At 50.3% G+C, this 22,079-nt stretch overlaps 8 protein-coding genes across 8 annotated transcripts; 5 read left to right on the top strand and 3 right to left on the bottom strand.

Moving 5' to 3' along the window:
* Nucleotides 1–826: 826 nt before the first annotated feature.
* On the bottom strand, nt 827–3,058 carry N7458_011967 (Catalase-peroxidase; the record flags this gene model as incomplete). Its single annotated transcript, XM_056915349.1, has 1 exon — nt 827–3,058. The coding sequence occupies one exon, from the start codon at nt 3,056–3,058 to the stop codon at nt 827–829; it is 2,232 nt and encodes a 743-aa protein (XP_056760103.1).
* A 1,580-nt stretch (nt 3,059–4,638) lies between these two features.
* N7458_011966 (Major facilitator superfamily domaingeneral substrate transporter) lies at nt 4,639–6,036 on the bottom strand (the record flags this gene model as incomplete). Its single annotated transcript, XM_056915348.1, has 1 exon — nt 4,639–6,036. The coding sequence occupies one exon, from the start codon at nt 6,034–6,036 to the stop codon at nt 4,639–4,641; it is 1,398 nt and encodes a 465-aa protein (XP_056760102.1).
* A 4,192-nt stretch (nt 6,037–10,228) lies between these two features.
* N7458_011965 (uncharacterized protein) lies at nt 10,229–11,498 on the top strand (the record flags this gene model as incomplete). Its single annotated transcript, XM_056915347.1, has 6 exons — nt 10,229–10,301; nt 10,362–10,819; nt 10,890–11,016; nt 11,069–11,143; nt 11,196–11,300; nt 11,362–11,498. 6 exons carry the CDS (start codon nt 10,229–10,231, stop codon nt 11,496–11,498), a joined length of 975 nt encoding a protein of 324 aa, XP_056760101.1.
* A 42-nt stretch (nt 11,499–11,540) lies between these two features.
* N7458_011964 (bZIP transcription factor) lies at nt 11,541–12,471 on the bottom strand (the record flags this gene model as incomplete). The annotated part of the gene is made up of 2 exons (XM_056915346.1): nt 11,541–12,310; nt 12,363–12,471. The coding sequence occupies 2 exons, from the start codon at nt 12,469–12,471 to the stop codon at nt 11,541–11,543; spliced, it is 879 nt and encodes a 292-aa protein (XP_056760100.1).
* A 747-nt stretch (nt 12,472–13,218) lies between these two features.
* N7458_011963 (Glutaredoxin-like protein) lies at nt 13,219–13,524 on the top strand (the record flags this gene model as incomplete). Its single annotated transcript, XM_056915345.1, has 1 exon — nt 13,219–13,524. The coding sequence occupies one exon, from the start codon at nt 13,219–13,221 to the stop codon at nt 13,522–13,524; it is 306 nt and encodes a 101-aa protein (XP_056760099.1).
* Nucleotides 13,525–13,802: 278 nt separating this feature from the next.
* On the top strand, nt 13,803–15,839 carry N7458_011962 (cysteine and histidine-rich domain-containing protein; the record flags this gene model as incomplete). The annotated part of the gene is made up of 4 exons (XM_056915344.1): nt 13,803–13,826; nt 14,726–14,900; nt 14,961–15,471; nt 15,527–15,839. The coding sequence occupies 4 exons, from the start codon at nt 13,803–13,805 to the stop codon at nt 15,837–15,839; spliced, it is 1,023 nt and encodes a 340-aa protein (XP_056760098.1).
* Nucleotides 15,840–16,399: 560 nt separating this feature from the next.
* On the top strand, nt 16,400–17,282 carry N7458_011961 (BTB/POZ domain-containing protein; the record flags this gene model as incomplete). The annotated part of the gene is made up of 2 exons (XM_056915343.1): nt 16,400–16,564; nt 16,614–17,282. 2 exons carry the CDS (start codon nt 16,400–16,402, stop codon nt 17,280–17,282), a joined length of 834 nt encoding a protein of 277 aa, XP_056760097.1.
* A 2,297-nt stretch (nt 17,283–19,579) lies between these two features.
* Nucleotides 19,580–21,220, top strand: N7458_011960 (putative ethanolamine kinase; the record flags this gene model as incomplete). The annotated part of the gene is made up of 5 exons (XM_056915342.1): nt 19,580–19,756; nt 19,833–19,944; nt 20,091–20,506; nt 20,610–20,953; nt 21,046–21,220. The coding sequence occupies 5 exons, from the start codon at nt 19,580–19,582 to the stop codon at nt 21,218–21,220; spliced, it is 1,224 nt and encodes a 407-aa protein (XP_056760096.1).
* Between the last annotated feature and the right edge of the window lie 859 nt (nt 21,221–22,079).

Here is a 22,079-nt window from a genome sequence, read left to right as displayed (position 1 = left end):
TTCTCGTCGCACTGCAACAGATCATCCCCGTCATCAGTTTCTGCAATCAATGTAATTGATGAATTCCATCGCGGGAAGCAAAATAAGCCTCGCAAAAACTTCAACATTTTGACCAGGACGCGAGCCCGAGATCCAACAGTGTGATACGAGGACCCCAGGAGGTGCAATGCATGATATAAACCCACCTTAATACGCCGCTTCTTACAATTAACACAACCGAGTCGTGACTTTCGGTGTGTTCGCCGCGATCTAAATGGCTTGTCACCCAAGAGATCCATATTTCGTCCAGCTTCAGGAATGGTCGTATTCGTTCCTTATAATGTCGCTAAAGGCTGTAGCCTGCTGACAACCTTAATGCATCTATCCAGGGGCCGTGAACACTAGTGTCAATCGAGAAAATAATTACCGGGGGCGAGACAACGATCGACGAGCTTTCAGCTGGCTTGTCTGTTTCTTCCTGTTTCATGGGTGGGTGCTGGGTGATATCCGTGCCTTACTGCCCACCCAAAGCGGGTAGCACGGATACGGATACGCAGAAATTTCCTATCTGGATTTGGTCGCAACGCTTTATTGAGTAAGGATGGTGATTGGTTGGAAGGTAATTAGTGGGGCAAATGGTGGCTTCGAAGGATAAGAATAGCTAACGATCACGACTTAGAATCGACATGCCGAGAGAACAACTCAAACTACAAAAAAGAAGAACACAGATAGAGCGGAAGTAATTCATTATTCACAATCTTCGTTATTCAAATTGGATACATAATGTAAGCAGTAGGTAGTGCTTTGTCCAAAATTAAATATCATCAACGTCCAGGCATTTCAACATTTAAAGACGAGCACGGCCCTGGTTGCCCCCGTAAATGACATCAAAGCGGTCCAGGTTCATGACCTTATCCCAGGCCGCCACAAAGTCGCCCACAAACTTGGTCTGGCCGTCGTAAGAGCCGTAAAGCTCAGCCAGGGCACGCAGCTCGGCGTGGTGGCCGAAGATGAGGTCGACACGGCTGGCATCCCACTTCTTGGCGCCGGTCTTGCGGTCGAAACCCTCGAAGGTCTCGTGTTTGCTGTCTGTGGGCTTCCAGACGGTGTTCATGTCAAGCAGGTTGACGAAGAAGTCGTTGGTCAGCTGGCCAGGGCGCTGGGTGAAGACACCCAGGTTGGAGTGGTCGTAGTTGCCGTTCAGGACACGCAGACCACCGACCAGGACGGTCATCTCGGGGGCGGTGAGGGTGAGGAGTTGAGCGCGGTCGACAAGAATCTGTTCGCTGTGGATGCGCTTAGAGGAGTTGCCGTAGTTGCGGAAACCGTCGACAACGGGCTCGAGGTAGCGCATGGACTCGACATCGGTGTCCTCCTGGCTGGCATCCGTACGACCGGGAGTGAAGGGGACGGGGATACCGGCGGCTTTCTCCAGGGCGGCGCAGCCGGCTAGAACGATGAGGTCGGCCAGCGACACCCGCTTGTTGCCTGTCTGGGAGCTGTTGAACTTGCGCTGGATCTCCTCCAGGGCGCTCAGGACCTCAACGAGTTGGGCAGGGTTGTTGACCTTCCAGTTGTTCTGGGGAGCAAGGCGGATGCGGGCACCGTTAGCACCACCACGCTTGTCACCGCCACGGAAGGTGGAGGCAGAGGCCCAAGCGGTAGAGATGAACTTGGTGGGCTCAACACCGGAGCTCAAGATGTGGCGCTTGAGGTCAGCAGCATCCTCAGCATCGATCAGAGGGTGGTCAACAGCAGGGACGGGATCCTCCCAGAAGAGAATTTCCTTGGGGACCTCAGGGCCGAGCCAGCGGGCGCGGGGACCCAAATCACGGTGGATAAGCTTGAACCAGGCACGGGCGAAAGCGTCGGCGAACTGGTCAGGGTTGGCCAGGAAGCGGCGAGAGATCTTCTCGTAGGCGGGATCAAAGCGCAGAGACAGATCAGTGGTCAGCATCTTAGGCTTGTGCTTCTTGTTCGCGTCATAAGCATCGGGGATGGGCTCGTCGTTAGTCTTGGCCACCCACTGGTTGGCACCGGCGGGGGACTTTGTGAGCTCCCAGTCATACTTGAAGAGATACTCAAGGAACTGATTGCCCCACTTGGTAGGAGTACGGGTCCATGTCACCTCCAGACCAGAAGTGATGGTATGAGGACCCTTACCAGTGCCGTGAGCGTTGGTCCAGCCAAAGCCCTGCTGCTCAATGCCGGCGCCCTCGGGCTCCTTGCCAACGTTTTCAGCGCTCGCCGCACCATGAGTCTTACCAAAGCTGTGGCCTCCGGCAATCAGGGCGACGGTCTCCTCATCGTTCATGGCCATACGACCGAAAGTGATGCGGATATCACGGGCAGCAGCAACGGGGTCGGGGTTGCCATCGGGACCCTCGGGGTTCACGTAGATCAGACCCATGACGACGGCAGCGAGGGGGTCCTCGGGATCACGAGTGCGGATGTCACTCTGCTTGGCGGCATCTTGCTCGTTCTCGGGCTTGTAACGGGCATCATTGGTGAGCCACTCCAGTTCATTACCCCAGTAAACCGACTCATCGGCCTCCCAAGCGTCGGCACGGCCACCGGCGAAACCAAAGGTCTTGAAGCCCATGGACTCCAGGGCAACGTTACCAGCCAGGACCAACAGATCGGCCCAAGAGATCTTGTTACCGTACTTTTGCTTAATGGGCCACAACAGGCGGCGAGCCTTGTCGAGGGAAACGTTATCGGGCCAGCTGTTGAGAGGAGCAAAGCGCTGCTGGCCCTGACCGGCACCACCACGGCCGTCGAAGACGCGGTAGGTACCAGCACTGTGCCATGCCATACGAATAAAGAGACCACCGTAGTGGCCAAAGTCCGCGGGCCACCACTCCTGGGAGTCAGTCATGAGGTCATTTAGGTCCTTCTTGACGGCATAGTAGTCGAGGCTCTTGAAAGCAGTCGCATAATCAAAGTCCTTGTTCATTGGGTTGGTTGCCTCGGTGTGCTGGCGCAGAATATTGAGCTTCAAGTTCTCGGGCCACCAGTCACGGTTGCGAGTGCCGTGGCCAGCCACATTGGCCGACTTGTGTACTGGGCATTCACCCATTTTGGAATGTATAATATGTGTGGGATAGGGATCAGGGAGAGAGGAAGGAGGTTTTAGAGACAAAGAAACGAGAGAAAGAGAGAAATCGTCCGGGGGCGAAGAGCACCCCGCACTTTATAATGAGCGAGGGCCAATCCAACAGTCGCGTCGCACCGCCAAACCCACGGAGCGAATGACGGGAAACGCAATTAGCATGAGAGAGCTCTTGGGCCAAATCCTCGGGAAATGGCCCATCTTTGTCAGCTCTTTGGTTCTGGGCCATCTGCTGATTCCTAAGCTCGAGGTTGCGATTGGACCAGACCACCGTTGTCCGGAAACTGTGGAGAGCGGGGGGGGAAGAGAGTCCGTTTGGTGGTCTGCGGGGGGGGAAGATCACTTGCGAATCACAGTCTCCGGCCAGTCCCGTGACTGTGGTTGAGACTAAACCAAACATTCCGACTGTAGAGTACAGTAGTACGTTGGTTCGCAGCTGCACGCCTCGCCCAACGCCTCTCGAGAGTCCAATTGACTCTGCATTTACTCTATTTGTGCTGCTATCATAGCCGATCGCCGCCGGAGATCCTTGCATTTTGTTCCGAGCTCTCCTCACTGGCTGCTTGAGCCCCCTCACCCTTGGAAACGGGCAACCTCGGAACTTGCTAGCGCCCCTCGTTCCGTGCTCAATATGTACAACCTTGCACGAGCATATAGAATAATCTATTAGCTTCCTGCTTCATGGAACAGATAACGCTGGAGCGAGGTAGTGGGTGTCTAGGTTTCCGTGAGCAGCCCACAATCCTCGTACCTTATTTCAACATCGCTGCGAGATAATAATTATTAGGTCGATGGAGAGAACCATCTCGATACAGCTATATCGGGCAAATCCATCGATTTTTTGCCCCGCTCCTTGCATTCATCATATGATCTACCAGATCCTTACTGTTTGCATTCCGGACTCGCTGACGCTGCGATGGAGGGGCTTGCTGATAGCACGACTGATCAATGACGTCATTATCTACCTAATCTAACCGACGAGTTAGTTGCTAGTTCTTAGGTAAGATTCCTAGTCTTTCGAATTTGGCTAATTAGAATTACTGTTCTAGGACACGGGCATGAGAGACGAGCTTCTTGCTCAATTTTTGAAGATTATGGCATCATAGAATGTATACAATAACAAATCTGTGCGTTCGCGCAGTGTCGAATCAAACGTAACCCTGCCGCATGCAAAGTACCAATTAGGCAGTCAATTCCGAGCAGACCCCGATCACGTTGAGAGTGGGGACGGCCTCAACCGCTTTGGCTTCCATTCATGTTCCGATTAAGTAATCAGACTAGTTCGGGACCACTAGCTTACAACTGGCCAGGACATCATTGTATTAATCATTCGACCTGGCCAGCGCTACGAGAATCGATCCATGGTTGATCAACCCAGAATTACCCCCGACGGGAGATTTCTTCTCCAGGTATGTCTGCTTAGCTGATATTCCCTGGTCACCCAGATGATGGCTACTTAGTTTCAGCCATTTCCATTTCATCTTCCTGCTCACCTTTATCATGTGCTCCAACAAACAATGCAGACACCAATCCGGCAGTAGTAAACGCTAACGCCAATTGGAAAGCTCCATGTAGAGCATCCAGATAACACTGATCCCCTCCAAGCAGCTAGACCCCGTGTCTAGCATGCTCTGATTCATCCGGTGCTTGAACATCACACTGGCAACCGAAAGTCCCACGGTCGCCCCAGTCGACCGAAAGGCATACAATGCAGATGTGGCAGTAGCATGTCTCTCATGTGGTACCGAATGCAGCAGAGCCAATATCAACATCGTCAAAGCTCCGCCCATGCCGAAGCCTTTGCACAGGAGATATACCTCAGGAAGAATCCATGGGGTGTGAACTGAGGTAACGGCAAAGCCTAGCGATGCCAGCAGCAGCAGCAGAGTCATGGTATAACGGAAAATTCCGTATCTACCTGTGACTCGGATGACTAGCCCGACGAGGAAAGACCCAAGTCCAGCGCCAATGGAGTCGGGCAGAAGGCGAAGCCCAATTTCACTGGTGGAATGGCCCAGCAGTTTCATGTATAATGGGACATAAAAGGTGAGTGCATAGAATGCCATCGACATGAACCAAGCAGTCAGGCATGCGGCCACCACCGTCCGTCGGCGGAAGAGAGACAGTGGAATGATCGGCTCCCTAGCCCACTGCCATTCAATCCAGACGAAGCCTGCCAAGAGCGCTATCCCAAGCGGAACAGTAATCGCAAACAAGCCAGTCACAAGCTCGGGTCCGTCATGGTTGAGTCCGATAAGAAGTAATACCAAGGACGACACCAACGTCCCAGCACCAGCAAAGTCAACACGACCCAAGAGCTCCCGCCAACTCCGTGTATCATCGGTATACCCCGGTACAAACATGGCAACTCCAATCCCAGAAATCAGCGAGACAGGCGCAATCCCAATAAACGCCCATCTCCAACCAACCACATCATTAACAGCACCCCCAATAACAGCCCCAAGTCCCATCCCCGCCGTATACACCACAGCCCCCGTCCCCTGCCATATCCCACGTCGTTTAAGCGGAATATTATCCGATGCGATAAACGTAGCAATCGAGATACATCCCCCACCACCGATACCAGTAACAACGCGCGCAGCAATGAGCACGATCTTCGATCCGGAAAGCCCGCAAACAAGATTCCCAATCGTAAACATACAACACGAGCAGCAGAAACTAGCCCGCCGGCCGAAGATATCGCTCAATTTGCCGCTGAGTGGTTGTGTAGCCGTGAGGCCGATTAGGTATCCGGAGCCGAGCCATGATATGATGCTGACGGAGTGGAACTCGTTTGCGATCGTGGCGGAAAGGGTGGATGTGATGGTGCTGTCTGCGGCTGCGAGGAAGGTGGCGATCCAGGTTGAGATTATGCCGGCTATGATGGGTGGTCTCAGGGATGTGTCGTCGTCGTGGAGGGGTTTGTATCCTGCCGTCGTCGCCATGGCTCTGTCATTTCTTGAGTGCGTGAGACGGTGTTTCCTTCAAGAGCGTCATTTAGGGATGTAACACGGTTCTTGTCGGATTTGAGGGAGGCTGAGGGGGGGATCTGGGGGGGTGGTGATCTGCGACAGGGATGAGGAAAAGCATTCATGCCTCGAACGCGGATCCCGAGGTGTCCAATAGGAGTTGGATATGTCTTACGATTTGCATCAACCTGCATTTAAGCGGCTTTACTAGTGGCTGACATCGCATATATTGCTTTTTCTTCAGTGTCGCAAAAGGCGCTCTATGAAGGCCGCTCGATGCTGGTGCAGGAAATAATCGATTATTGACTGCTTTCGGGACCGCCTCTGATGGGTGCCTGACACTTTTGGAGTAAACATGTTTTGAGTGAAGAGTTCGATACTGCTTGCGAATTGATTCATTTTTTGAAGAGCCTGGGGGTGAGTGTTCTCTTGAAGTCTTCAGACATGTCTCTTAAACTCTCCCATTCATTCTCTTCTGAGGACGCTTCCGAGTTTTGCCAGGTTAGATCTACGGAATTATCAAAGTCTACTTCATCAAAAATTAGCTACATGGGCCGTATCTCTTAGGTAAATGATGTATAGGCAATGAAAGTTTTTATTTATCTCATGTTTCTACCGGTTCAAGAGTTAAGAACCCTTTTTCGGTCGGATGTTATTTGCCACCTCCTTAGTTCCCCCGTAGAGGGCCATGACAGCGGTCAAGGTTGATGTTATTGATCTGAGGCAATCAGGCTCCAGTTGGCTGTAGCGCAAATTCATGGAGAATACCTATGCTATTATTACGGAGGCAGTCCCTACACCGAGCCATAGTAGCGGCGGGCACCCAGTGATCTCGATCGCCAACGGCACAAGAACAGACTGCGTGGAGTGAGTACCACAAGCCTCGTTTGATGAAATATGCTCATCTGTAATAGATATGCTTGGTTTGACGAAACCCAATTTCCGGGTCAAGAAATGGAATTAGACTGCTGGAATATTGCAATGTTTTACGAAATCACTGGAGAGGTCAGTCCTTGCCCTCCGCACGCAATCCCCTTCTTAAAGCTGACAGATCGACCAGGAGTTTGTTCTATGGAACCCATCTATAGCCAAAAATGGTACATAAACTAGCTCTTCAAGCAAGCTACTCATTGCGCTTGCATCGGCGACCCCGAGTGCTACCCCGACGGCGCTACCATCTTCTTACGATTACCCATGCACAGTCTCACAAGGCATATCCTACTGTATAGCTATATCAACACCTACTTCAACCTAAGGTTGGGGAGTGGTGTATCTATCAATAGAGCGTTCTGAGATAGCTAAAGGTAAAACTAGTCATTTGAAGCTTATGGGCCTGCTTATCTTCCTTTGAAGACGAATTCTTCACTTGTTATCACAGCTTGCGCAACTTCCTCTTATAATAACCCGAGGTGTCTCATTAAGAACTATGGCAAGCACTCTCCCTGCAGACTTAATACTTGGTGAAAGATCCTCAATTCAAATAAGTCCTTGGCGTGCCTCACTTCACTTCGTCCCGAGAGGGCTCTCTATAAGATGTTTCAATGCCTGGCTGCTAAGCTTTCATCTTGTTAATGTACAGCCTCGGTCAGTGCAAGAGAATAACTCCAGGCATAAAAAATCAACCATATACCGCCAACTTTATATGCCATGGTTCGAATAATACGATGGAACTGATTAAACATCAGGATCAAATACATCCTTGACTACTCCGAAAGCCTTTTTTCCTATATTACGAGGAGGATCATAGAATGGATTTTCCCTACCCTCGTATAGGAAATTATCTACCTGCTTTCCGTACCAAGTAGCACCTCCTAGATAATAAAAACCTCCCTCGTAGCCGATAACAAGGTTTAGTCGACAACCCTGCTAAAGACTTTTTTCACAGATCTTAGTTCGTAACTCTAAGAGGAAGATATACTAAATATTGCCGTTATCAATAAAGACTAGAAAACTCAATTTCACGGACTGAATTGTGGACGGTAGCTTCGAAAGAAAAGTGATCAGATCAGCCTAGCTAACGATAAACCGCGATAATACAAAATAGCAAAGCTTAGGCTATTTCTTAATAGGGAAGATACTATCTAACAATACAGGGGCGGCGTTAATATGTAGCACTTTCTACTTATAATAACCGTCTAGTTCTATAGTATAGAAGGTAAACTCCTCTAAGTCTGTTATATTACTTAGTATTTCGCGGAGCCGTCCGTTACGGAAGGTTTTCTAGTTCTCCGTAGGTCCTCTTCTACTAAATATTAGTAGAAGGTCTAGGCGACGAAAGCCTAGTTTTTTCAAAACTACTAGAAAATAATCGTATTCTACGCAAGGATTATCGAATATAGTATAGTTAATCCCTATATATAGCTATCGGGTATCTAGAGTAAGTTCCACTATATTATTTTTCTATCGTGCTAAAGCGCGTATAATAATACGAAATACGCGGTACTTCTCTCGGTAACGTTTATCGACTCTTTACTAGGGAAATATAATTATATCCTCTAGCTCTTCGGTGGTTAAGGTTAGCTATCCCCGGGGAATAGGATAGTTAAACCCTTACGGGAATGCTCGGATTATAGGACTAGGATATATTAGAGCAAACGGGATACTATAGGCTACGGCTGTAACCGTCACTCTTTTTAGTACTAAGAACCGCTCGAGGCTATACAGAAATACCTCCTCGTCGTAGTTCCCAGCTAAAACATCGGCTTATTTGCGCAGTAGCCCCCGGTAGATAGCCCAACACTCGCTTATTAATAGCCCGGACGAACCTAGCTTTTTCTCGGTTTTGAACTTTTGGTACCACGACTCTACTATATTAAGCTTGCGTCGCCGCATAAATAACTCTTCGATGTTTGTGATATATACGGCCTTGAACTAGAGTAGAACATTCTATCCGCGGAAATTCGCACTATTCCTCATCTAATAGACAGAATCGCCATATTCCTCGTCCTCCCTGTAGGTATAGTCGAAGTCGTCGTCGTAAAATTCCCAGTCTAGCAGCTTACCTCGGCCGTCAAGTTCACCGTGACGTCGTCTCGATTCGAACGACTCCTCTATCTCGTTGTCACTTGCATCGGATTCTGGCACGTATAGCCCGCACGCAGTATTGATATCCCCCGCTAGTATTCCTGAATTACAAAATCAAAGAATAACTAAAGAAGATTTATATATTAGTTTTAAAAATACTTTAAATACTAGTTCGTTAAGGAACTATAAACTTGAGCTGGGCCCCTTGCAAATCGTGCATCATCCTAAATGATCTCTGTAATCTTGTGTCGGAATTTCTCATGATCTGCGATCGCACGAAAGACCTTGATATTCAATGGGTTCGCCGACAAAAAGACTCGTTGCAGTCTGAGCTCCACTGAATTGCAGGATTGTTTAGAGACAAGGCGGAGCGTTTTGATATCGCGGTTCGGTAGATATGATAATATTGCGCTCCAGAGCTCCACGGGGAGGCCATAGAATTGAGTCATGTTGTGTTGGGCGGTTGCATGAAGGTGAGTGGTAGGGAGACTTCCAAGGAGAAGTGGGGTGGGCAACAAAGCCTTCAGGCCATCGGAGAGGTGAAAGATCCAACTTCAAGCTAAACTAATCTGAACTTGGATGTGCATGATCTGCATCCCCTCGTGGTTTGTAATTTATTTGGTAAAACACGGTGCCCCATTTAAGTCTCCAGCTCATTTGGCCAAACTTTAGCGTTGCAACATAACCCTATCTAATTGAATTTACCGCCTTCGAAGGTTCGCTCCTCTTTGGCAAAGTGCTCAACCTTATAACTATAACCCTAAGTTGATTTACGTTGATGACAATGCGCTAGCCTAATCTGGTAATGCAACCGGGGAACCGATCCGACATCGTGATTCGTCCGAGTGGAGGACAGCCATGGCAGTTGCCTTCTCTTGTCCTCAGGTTATGGTTTTATATTTCGGCATTTCTGGGAGATGACAAAACGCTAACTCAATAAGGCAGAGATATGACCAACGCGCGGAGTTAGATCTTCAGTAACCCCAATGCTTAGGTCTCGGGCTTATGGCTGTCCTCAAGTCCAGGTTTTCCGGTCTGAAATGAAGATATAAATACGACACTTGATGTTCGTTGACTTTACTTTAGAACAAGTTGTCTTTCAACCCTTTCTAAAGCTCTTTGATCTCAACCCTTACTAGCTGCAATGTCTGCTCCCCAAATTCTTCGCTCCGAGGACGTTTTGGAGAAGTATGGCAAATCACTTGCCGGAAAGACAGGTAACCTTCAATTAATGTATCAGGATCATTGATATTTACTAACATTTGGCCTTGGAACAGTTCTTATTACTGGTGTCTCCGAGCAGTCCATCGCGGGTGAGCTCGCCATCCAGCTGGCTGCCGCTGATCCCAAGCTCCTCATCCTGAGTGCTCGCAAGGAGTCTAATGTAGCTCCTATTGCCGAAAAGATCAAAAATTCCAAGCCCAATGTCGAAACTAGGTTCCTCAACATTGACCTCAGCGACTTGAGCAACATCCGCCAGGCAGTTAAGGAGGGCCTGGCAGATGTGCCCAAGATTGACCATGTGGTCTTTGTGGCGGGTGTGATGATCTGCCCTTACGGCAAGACCAAAGACGGGTTTGAGATGCAGCTCGGCGTCAATTACCTCGCAAACTTCCTCCTTGTGAAGCTCCTTCTGCCGAAAATCCAGGCGGCTGGCCCAGGATCCTCGATTATCATCACGTCGAGTGGAGTCATGAGACAAGGCAAGGTCAATTTCGAAGATATTGGGTTCAGCGTTAGTCTCCAGAACTTGAAAATACGGTCCCCATATTGAAAGAAACATTGGAAGTTAACTCTCTCTATAGGATGGAAAGACCTACGAGCCATGGACCGCCTATTCTCAGTCCAATGCCGCACGCACCATGTTCGCGAAAAGGCTCGGCGAGAAGTTGAAGAGTCAGGGCATTCGTGTCTTTAGCATTGATCCTGGTTGTACGTGTGCCGTTCCCTTTGGACGTAGTAAATTCAAGACTAACCGTAATAGCTGTCAAAACCGGCTTGCAAAGACACTCCCCTCCTGGCTTTTTTGACATGGTCGAGGAGTGGAAAAAAGCTGGCCGTAAGTGACTAGATTTACCTTGACCTACGGATTCATACTCATATTAGAACAGCTCTTGTGGACGCAGATGGAAACAAGTTTCTCATACAGCCTTGGACGACTCAGTCGGAAGGAGCAGCGACAATGATCACCGGAATGATTGATCCTACTATCTCCGGTAAGTGCTGACTATTATTACTCGAACCTAAGCATAACGCTGACTCGGTCTGATCTGGTAGCTGACGATAACGGATCGTACTTGTGCCAAAATGCCGTGGCAAAGGATCACATGCACTCCCATGTTCGGGATGAACAGAATATCTCGCGACTTTGGAAGATCAGTGAGGAGATGATCCAGGAGAAGTATGACTTGTAGGAAGCATTTTCGATTTGGTACAATCACACTCTTGCACTATTATTATTCAATTTCGTGAATGAAATGCTCGGACGGCTCGGGCAATCTTAACGCCTTCTCCCCTCGCTTTTTCCTCCAAAAGTTTGTAGACACTAGAAGCTCTGGAGAGTCCTTCAACATCCAGCTCCATTTCTGCACCACTTCCTCTGATAATTCATACGCTCGGGGATCCCACGACTCGCCCCAAACAATCATCCCCACTTGTCCTGAATATGCACGCAGGCCATAAAGATCTGCACAAAGTTCCTCGTCGTCGTATTTTGACATCTTCAGAATCAAGGTATTTCGAAATGAACGAATGGGTAGGAGATCAATCCACGGATGATGGATAATTTGCTTTTGCGTCGAGCTTGGTTGTAGGCTTGGCGGTAGATGGAAAGTGATTGGCCCAGCAACATTAAATAATGAAGCGATATCTTCGCGTAAAGCCTCCATCGTCAGATCCATGGTGGCAGCATTCTGAAACATCGCTCGTATGATATTGAACTGTGTCACGGAGTGAATAAGACTGGGAGAAGGCGGTATTTCGCCAGCGCCCTCGACCAAATGCCTTCTTAATCGATGGAAATATTGCGCTGGGGAAAGCGGCGAGTTACTACATGAGAGACCGTTGAGGTCTTGGCTTATCGGGGAGTCTTCAGACACTGGGGATGGTTCCGGCGTCCCGTTACCGCGAACATCGTCTATCGCGGGAATGCCCCGTGTCTCGTTGGTATAGATAATCCAACGGTGCTCTCGCTGCTCTTTTTGTCTTTCTGCCTGCTTCCGCTTACCTGCCTGGCGGTCAGCCGGAGGGCGGAGGAGAAGAGGGTTAGCGTCACTCACGACTGGCACGTTGGTTGAGGCGATTCTGCAGCCTTCGCTTGGAAACAGGATCTAGTTGCTCCATCGACTCTTCTGTCTTGAATTGTCTCTGGGGTCGTTTCTGGATCATTGTTCGTGATACTGAATGTGGGATGAGGAAAGGGAAGTTTTGGAGGTAAGCGGCAATAAGCACAGATTGCCACCCGGAAATAAGCGCCTAAACGCCGCCACGCACGTACATCTGTGGCCAACGTCGTTTTACGTCAGAAATGCCCTTTCTTAATTACTAGAAACGGAGGGTTTTGCCTTTCGAAGAATAAGCAGAGATTGAAGCGGTAGATTCCGAGACGTTTGGGGATTGAGGTAGGCTGTTGGCGGGGAACTCCAGGTGGGAATCTCCCGGAAATATTGCTTCTAGACTGAGCCTGCTGTTGACAACAGCTAAATGAATTGTTTACTGTTAGCCGAGATTGAAACAAAGTATTGCACAATGAAAAGGACTTAGCTTTAACTGGGGAATTATTTTAATGGAAGAAAATACGCAAAAGCATGTTTATTTTCTCGACTACCCTCCCTCTCAAGTTCCTCAAGACCGTCCACAGAGTAGAATTTCGTAGTCGGGAGCATAATTCCAAGTTCGGACGTTGAAGAAGTGGAAGGATCTCTATTTAGGTACATTCATGCAAGTTCACGAATTTTGGACACTGTAGCTTTTTGCTTCTTGTTCTATCCATGATAATCCCATACAGTAGGAGCCACTAAATGTTGCCCCCTTGAAGGCGGTATCAAGCGACAGAAAGTATCTATTCCAAGAGGCCGTCAGAAAACGCGACCTGCGGTTGCTCGGCCTGTCTTTTTTTATATTGCGATTTCCTCTATGGCTTCTCAACATCTTGCTCGCTTAACCCTTTTCACCCGTGCAGGGTGTGGTTTATGTGACACTGCCAAGCATACAGTGACCCAATTGCAAAAACGACGGCCCTTCGAATACGTGGAGAAGGATATCATGGATGCCCAAAACAAGCTCTGGAAGAATGTATACGAGTTTGATGTTCCTGTTCTGCACGCCCAGTCTGTCAAGAACGGTTTACCCAAGGAGGCCGAACTTTCCGACGCACGAAAGCTGTTCCATCGATGGACCGAACAAGAGGTTGAGAAGTTGGTCGACGAGGCCGAGAAATGAGCTTCACCACCGGTCCATCTATAAGACGTGGCAATCTCTTCAGACTTTCCTCCATGAGCTTTCAAGCTTTGTTTTCCTCTGGTCGGCACGATTCTTGTATCGATAAAAAACACTGTCTTCAAAATCAACCAAACATCCCGACTGTGATGTAACATAGTGATGACATGCATACTCAACCCGACTTGGTGCAGCTAGTAGCATGTCAGTGGCTCTTTAATCACGAGGGAGTTAATTACAATCTGCATCGTATATTCATGTCTTGATTTATTTTAGAATTGATGAGAGGCAAAGCAAGCTTCAAGGTTGGTTCTCCCCGGTGTAAGGCATAGATAGAGTCAGCATGAGAAAAGTAGTGATCGTAGGATTGCTGCGACCAACCTAGTAAACTCCATAGAAGACTAATCTCAAATAACTTTATCGCTATGGGCCTCATGGAAGCCATAGATGTAGATATACAAGATAGCCATTGCGAATAGTGTACGGCTTAAACCTAGCTTAAGAAGGTATGGTACACGAAACGTCTTCATAGTTTAATTCTTGCGAAGCACTTAGGGAACCTTGATATCAGGAATGGTTCCCTTTCGTCATCAGATATTATGCAAGCGGTCCCTCTTCCATCATGACACCCCCTTGTTCTACTGGAAAGTCGGTAGGCTAACAAACCTCGCCGTTCAGCTTCCGCCGAACGACGGCGAGGAGAGATGGCATGAGCTGAACTTCACATAGCAAGAACTGGGACAATAGATATAGAAATGTTCAAGAAACGTTCCATAGCAAAGCTTGTGTGATTCTGTGGTGAAAGCGCTTGACTGCCAAAATTACAAAAAATCAAGAGATCGTCGGTGCCTGGATCTCGAGTAGAACCCCCATTTTAGTGCAGCCTTCTTAGGAGTCCGTCTCTCCATGATAAAATCTCGAATTATCATAAAATCAACATCAACCTCTCAATGTCGAGTCATAACGAAGTTGGTGCTGACTACTTCCATTCCAAAATTGGCGGTTGACTTATCCCAACTGTTGTCTGATTGGATCATCGCCCCACCTTCTCCGGTCTCCAAAGTCATGGAAGCAATGGAACCTTCGAGCTTCACTCCGGCTAAATCGTGCGGGCCCTGCTTTTATTCGGCATTCTCGCGGATCTGAACATACTGAGCCCATTCTACTTGTCTCGTTACAGGTCCGACCGTCTCTTTTCGCGCAGGTCACGACCCTGATCTTTGTCTCAGACCCCGACACCGTCTTCTCCGCCAATCTTCGCCGTTACCCACCATGGCTGGCAAATGCGTTCACAAGGGATGTGGGGAAGACTTTCGCCAATCCGGAGGAAGCCTGCGTGTATCATCCAGGTCCACCAGTGTTCCACGAGGGGCAGAAGGGTAAGGACCTTGGTGCTACCCCGTCAATTAGAGGCTAAGACTAGAGCTAACTCTACCTAGGCTGGAAATGCTGCAAACCCCGCGTCCTGACCTTTGAGGAATTCCTCGCCATTCCGCCCTGCACCACGGGCAAACACTCCACCGTCGATGATACACCTGCTGCAGAGCCTGTAAAGGCTACTGAGGAACCCGCTGCGCCTCCGACCGAGACTGCGCCTGCGCCCGAACCCGTTGAGACGAAGCTACCCGAGCGCCCTACCAATACCCCCGCAAAGCCCGTCGTCGAGGAGCCCGACTCGGATGACCCCGATGCAGTGATTCCTGAGAATGCGACATGTCTCCGGAAGGGTTGCGGTGTTACATATAATCCCAGCGCCTCTCGCGATGAGAAATGCGTGCACCACCCCGGAGCGCCTGTTTTCCACGAGGGCAGCAAAGGATGGTCCTGCTGTAAGCGGCGGGTCCTGGAATTCGACCAATTCTTGAAGATCCCGGGATGCACGGAAAAAGTCAGGCATATGTTCGTTGGCAAGGCCAAGCCGGCCGGCGAGGAGAAGGTCGAAACTGTTCGGTAAGTTTTGTCGACCGCAATTGGCATCGGCCGCGCTAAAGAAGAACTTCCCTAGCAATGATTTCTACCAAACTGCCTCCTCCGTGAACGTCGCTCTGTACCTGAAGAAGATCGATAAGGAGCGCGCGCGCGTCGACCTCACCGAAAATACCATCACCTTTGACCTCCCAACTTCCGACAACAAGCGCTTCCAAGATACATACAATCTTTTCGCTCCCATTGACCCCGAGAAGTCCTCGTTCCGTGTGCTGGGTACTAAGCTGGAGCTGACACTGGTCAAGGCCGACGGCACCAGCTGGCCGGTTCTACGCAACGACGATAAGTGGAGTGGACAGCGCATTCAGATTGGTAATGCGGGTCGAGCGTGAGGAGAGCTAGACTAGGTCGGAATATACCTCGAGTAGAAGGGTGGATCCAAAAGCTGAGGTCTGGTTGTGATTTTCCATTGATGCCGTTTTATGATGGTGATGCATTGATGACTAGGGTCGAGTCGAAGACTCGAAGACTTGAAGACCTATATGGATAATATTGAATGAACATGTCTTCGTGGACCTCGTGCCACGGTCGACCAGGCAAGATCATCGTAAGCAGCTCGTTGAACTCTGGTAGAGATATATGATAAAGTTGACTATCATCCTCGTGGGTGTACGACCAGGTCTGAACTACCTCATGAATTGTATTGATATCATATTCTGCTGCTCAGTAAAGTGGTGGACTTTGCTTTTCTTGTTTGCCTTCTTATCACGCCGTGTTTACATGTTTTTCTGCCCGTGGAATATCCTGGGCAGATTGGCTTGACCTCACTTCTCTTCGCTCCAGGGGAATATCCTCCTCTTCCTCTTCCTCCTTGACACTTTCCACCTTCTTCCCTCACTCACCTTCCTACTCATTCCGTACGCAAGCAAGACTCACCAAGAGAACAAGCAACATGTCGACCCTAGCAGAATTCAAGGACTGGAAGCGTGAACTGCTCTTACACGGACACTTCTCTGACATGGAGATCATCTGTCAAGGTGTTACCTTCAAAGCTCACCGGGCTATCGTCTGCACTCAGTCACCATTCTTCAACAGTGCATTCTCTCGCGGATTCAAGGTGACTTGGATATACTCTCGCAGCGGCCTCGGTTTGCTGACATTTTCAGGAAACCACCGAAAAAGTCATCGAGATACAGGACGATACTCCAGACACAATCGCCTGCGTCATGTCCTACCTCTACATCGGAGACTATGATGACGGTGGAAATGAGCTACGATCCCGTGCTCCAGATCCTGTCCCCTTCAATCGTCCGTCCGTCGCAGCCAGCCCTGAGGACAAACCAGGCGACGCAGAGCTTATGAAACAAGTTGCCTTGATGAACATTCGGGTCTTCGTCACCGCAGATAAATTCGGAATTCTCCCATTGAAGACCCTGGCAATGCAGAAGTTCTCTCCCTGGGCATGTCTCAATTGGGATTCCCCCATGTTCCCCGAAATCGCCGAAGCCGTCATGACAAAAGTCCCTGCCCATGAACCAGGCCTTCGAGTGATCCTCGCCAGGACAATCGCAAAGCACATTCTGGAACTGGCCCGCAAGCCGGCGATAATGAGCCTCCTGAACTCGTTCGGATCCCTTTCAACACTTGTCATTGCGGGACTCATTCGTGATGGACGAATCCAGGAAGAACGGGACCCTCTGGAAGAATTTGCTTGGAGATTCCACGCAACCCGTTACTGTCTCGAGTGTTCAGCAAAGCTCAGTGTGGACCCGGGAAATGCAGAGTTTCATGCGAAGAATTTCCACTGTGCGGACTGTCTGGCTCGACGTAGATGACCGCGCATGTGTGTGTGACCGGTTGTCCACTTCGATCGTTGTTTCGTCTGTTTCTCATGGCTTTGTATGGTTATTTCGATAGCTCGGTGAAATGCCGGCAGGTTATGGTGTTTGTGGGGTTAATCTAATTAGTCTGCTCGTTATTGTTTTTGAATATGAAACGCAGTCAGTGCCTACGGGCCTTAATTCCACATGTTTTCAGGACGTCCGAAATGAAATATACATCACCCAGCCTTAAGGGGTGTGCATACCTTGGATCAATGGCGTAAAGAAACCCTAGGTAACAGCAGGATATATATATATATCTTAGCCCAAGGGACAAGCAGTCTTAGGTAGCTGGCATGATTCAATATTGTTGGGCATTAGGTTCAGAAATAGTTCTTAAGTAGATGTAAACAATTGACTCGGGTCTAGCGTCTTATAGCCTGAGATCGTGAAGACTCCCGCCCAGGTGAGTCGTCCCTCGAGGCCACAGAGACTGTAGCATCTCGCCCGGGCAAGAGAGCTAAGCTATACCTGGAGGTCTGATGGAGAAAGCTACTGCCACGGCTGCTCGAAGGAGGTACCTTGCCCAATCCGTAGTTCCCCTTTCAGGCTAGGGTTCTAGCCTTGAGGCTAGTCTTGGATTGGTGACCATCCACGATACGAAGGCTTTGAGCCGCATCGAAAATAGATGCCCGGAATGGCTAGCCATGCCGCGGACATTTGTCTACTCCATGCCAAGCATGACAGGGTAGGCATTAAACGCCAGTTGCCAAGACATCGCCATGGACCACAGCAAACGGAAATTTGCATGGCCGTGACTTGCGGCTTAAATTTTACACAAGCTACGTGTGGTCCGAGGCAGAGCATCTCCACCAATTGGACCAACACACCAACCCAACCAACCGCGATCAACACAACCAAGAGGTTGTAAACAAAGGGATGTACCGCCCCCTCCACAGCTAAAGCGCATGGAGCTCCCAAGAAGGGAACCCTTGCCAAGCCATAATTTGGAAGGGAAAAAGAGAGACGAACTATTCTCCGGAGCCGGGAACGGAAGGAAACCCATAGAGCAAAAGCCACAAGGATAACCCTCAGCAAGCCATCTGTGATGGAGCCACGGGATTGTTTACATATATTGTAGATATAGTAAACCTCTACTGATGATGAAGAAGAAAAGAAAAAAACATCAAAGGGCGGCGGGCGGAAGCTGTATTTAAAGCCAAAATTTGGAAAAGGCGCTAGTGCGGATTGGGTGGGCCTGGAAAATAGATGTACCGGTGGCCGAGCAAACTCGATTTAGCGCTAGCTAAAACAGGAAAATAGGGCACATTTCTGCTAGGGCTTGGGGCGCTCAGGTGACATGGCTGGTCTCAGGAAGTCCAGGATCGTGGACTCGCATGTGAAAAAGTCCCCCCCCGGTCCAGCAAAAGCCAAGTTGGCTTAGTCGGCGGTCAGCCGATTCTTCGTGATGGCTGAGGGAGCGGTGAACTGGCCATTTTTTCCCGATCTCCTCCGTTCTGTCAGAATCTAGATTGATCAGGATAGTATTGTATATTTTGTTTTACTCGATAGCCCTGTAAGCCCGATATATCTTTACCCAGGCCGCTTTTCCTATGTTACATTCTTTGTATACCCATCGCGTTCTCCTGTCCTCCTGAGCGGGACGGAATGTGGGCGGGACCTGGCCCTTAGCCTTTTCCAGATGGCTTCCATGGAATCACGCTGCAACCTTACGGGGGCCCGCTTCTTCCAATCAAGGTACCGAAGCACGAGACCAGATCGCTTTGTCTCATCTTTTCCGGTCCAAACTTCCAAACGTTGAACACTCGGCAGGTCAACCAGTCACTCGTAACCCTTCTTCCAACTAGCTTTTTTGCCCCAATCCTGTATATCCACTGGGTCCCCTTTGAGATCCTTCCCATGCGACCTCTTTCCCCATCCAACAAATCATAACCCTCGTGGTCACATCGCATTCCGTACCTGGTACGTGTTGCCCTTTCTAGTCTCTGCCCCCCCCTCCTCTTTTCCACTGTGTAGATCCCCCGTTTCCATCTGTCTTTTTCGCCAGGCTACTACAGAGAATACTTGTCTCAAAAATCAGAGCCTAACGCTGTCACAGTCCCCACCAGACCCTGACTTTTTTTTCGGCGCTTTAAAGACCGTCCCCGCCCCAAGTGACCCTCTCCCCCCTGTCCGAGTCCACCTCCTGTCGGCACATTCCTACCACCGCGACTGCTTGACTTCCACTTCAACCACGCTTACGATCACACCTACAACCACCTCCTCTCCATCCTTCCTCTCCGCTGCCCATCATGGGTTCCTCCGACACCACCAACGGTGCTCCCGCCCTGCGCTACATTCCCCTCACCTATACCCCGGCCGACTCCCAGGCCTCCGCATTGCGCCTGATCTTGACCCTCTTCCCCCACTGGGAGGGTCCTGGCAACAAGATCGAGTTTGTGCGATTCACTGATGGCATCACCAACACGGTACGTCCTGAGCCCGACCCCAGATCCGCCCTGCCGGAACTTTTCGCTGGGTCAACGACTGACCTAGACCTCACAGCTCCTGAAAATCATCAACCGCAAGGCTGGCCTGACGGATGAGGAGATAGACAATGATGCGGTACTGATGCGCGCGTACGGAAATGGCACAGAGATCCTTATAGACCGTGAAAGTACGCTATTCCCAGGACATCGTCCTAGAATCCCCCTTCTGCCCTGACTCTGGCCCCATGCGACAATCTCCATGGCTCGCCCGCTGCTCGTTCTCCACGGCCCAGTACGACATTCACTAAAAGTAGATTTCTTTTTGTGCCTCTAGGAGAAACCACTTCCCATGCCCTCCTCGCCAGTCGTGGCCTGGCCCCTCCCCTCCTCGCCCGCTTCAAGAACGGCCTCCTCTACCGCTTCATTCGCGGCAAGCCCTGTGGCCATGAAGACCTGGTCACTCCTCCTATTTTCCGTGGCGTAGCACGCAAGCTCGCACAATGGCACGCCGTACTCCCCAACACCGGCGCAGGTTCAACATCTTCAAATGCAGTCAACGAGCACGATACCGACTTGACACCAATTCAACCTCGCCGCGCAGGCTCCTCTATGTGGGCAGTCCTCCAGCGATGGGTCATGGCTCTGCCCGTGGCAACCCCGGAGCAGAAGGCCCGTCGCTTGACTCTGCAGAAGGAACTTGAGTGGGCGGTGGGCCAGCTGGATGACGGTGTAGGCATTGGTGAAGACGGCGTACGCCACCCCCCTCCCGCAGACCCATTCCTGCGTACCCTCTCCCCCCTTCCTACAAGTCGCACAGCATCACTAACTTTTTGTCTTTTTACCGGTTGTGTAGCTTGTTTTCGCTCACTGTGATCTCCTCTGCGCCAATGTGATCATCCTGCCTGATGACGCGGGTGTGCAGACTGAGGATGGCATTGCCCCGGTCAACTTCATCGACTACGAGTATGCCGTTCCCGCCCCGGCGGCCTTTGACATTGCCAACCACCTGGCCGAGTGGATCGGCTACGACTGTGACTACAATATGATCCCCACCCAGTCGGTCCGTCGTCAATTCCTCACCGAGTACACCAAGAGTTACTGCGAGCACCGCGGGCTCGACGCTTCTTCGCAGGCCGAGATCGTCGACCGCCTCTACCAGGACGTGGACCGGTTCCGCGGTATCCCTGGATTGTACTGGTAAGTAGCCGTTCTTACACAGCAACTGCGAGGAATTCCCACCTACGGGAGTCGACAAAAGCTACTCGTGCTAATCCAGTTCTCGTTCACAGGGGTGTGTGGGCTCTCATCCAGGCCCAGATCTCGCAGATTGACTTTGATTACGCCGACTACGCGGAGCAACGACTTGGCGAATATTGGGCGTGGAAGTGTGAGATTGATGGCAGCAGAAAGCAGGCCGGCGAAGAGATGCCCCTCCGTGAGAAGCGCTGGGCGCAGGAGGCATGAAAGCATGACGCTGGAAAATGTCCCCTCTTACCCCCTCGTACACCTTCCTCTTCCTCTCCCCCCCGAATGGCCTGCTTCATCCCTTTCTCCTCCGTCGCTCCACCCACCCCCCTTTTTCTCTCCTCGCTCCCTCCCCCACAGCATTTGCAGGCCTTCCTACCTTGACGACTCATTTCCCTCAGCCTGCTCCTCTTTCTCGCATCCTGCATTTGCATTTGCATCTTCATCCCACCTGGCCCAGCGGCATAAACGCCCCTTCGCAACCGCCCTTCGCAGCCGGCCTCTTCGCTCGCCACGCCCCACATCCATCGGGTTCGATACTTGTCACAACCTGCATAAGGTCTCGCTAACCTGACGCACGGCTTTTTGCCGCTGGGCCAGCCTTAGCTCAGCGGCAGCCCAGTGCCCCCGTCTGGCACTGAGACTAGCTGCTCGCGACGACGCCAACTGTCTACATAATCCCTCTCCGCCCGCGGAGAATTCTGGTGTAGCTACTAGTCGCGCTTAGCGGTGTAGTACCGTTATCCTGTTGCGCTACTGTCATCTTGTTCCCGATATCGGCAGAGCCAATGAGTGCGGTAAAGGGGAACCACGTGCTTGAGTGGAGCGAACAAGGCCCGCTACGGGCGCGTAAGCATTGCGACGTCATTTGTGGTCTTCAACGACGGTGTTGGGCTCTTTAAAATTATGGTTATCGCTTTTTATTTATCTTTGTCATATCGCTGTGTTTTTCTCATGGCCCTTCAGTCTATTTTCATTTGCGTTCTGTCTTTGTTCCACTGCACAATACTGCTGGCTTGTGGAGGTATCTGATGATCTACCCCGCTGAAGATATAGCAATACACGGAGAGCCATTGAG

The sequence above is a fragment of the Penicillium daleae genome (assembly GCF_028827525.1).
Source record: "Penicillium daleae strain IBT 16125 chromosome Unknown utg000009l_segment0_segment0, whole genome shotgun sequence".
Taxonomy (NCBI): Eukaryota; Fungi; Ascomycota; class Eurotiomycetes; order Eurotiales; family Aspergillaceae; genus Penicillium; species Penicillium daleae.
The sequence above is the reverse complement of the archived record's forward strand: the minus strand, read 5'-3'. Positions and strand labels throughout refer to the sequence as shown.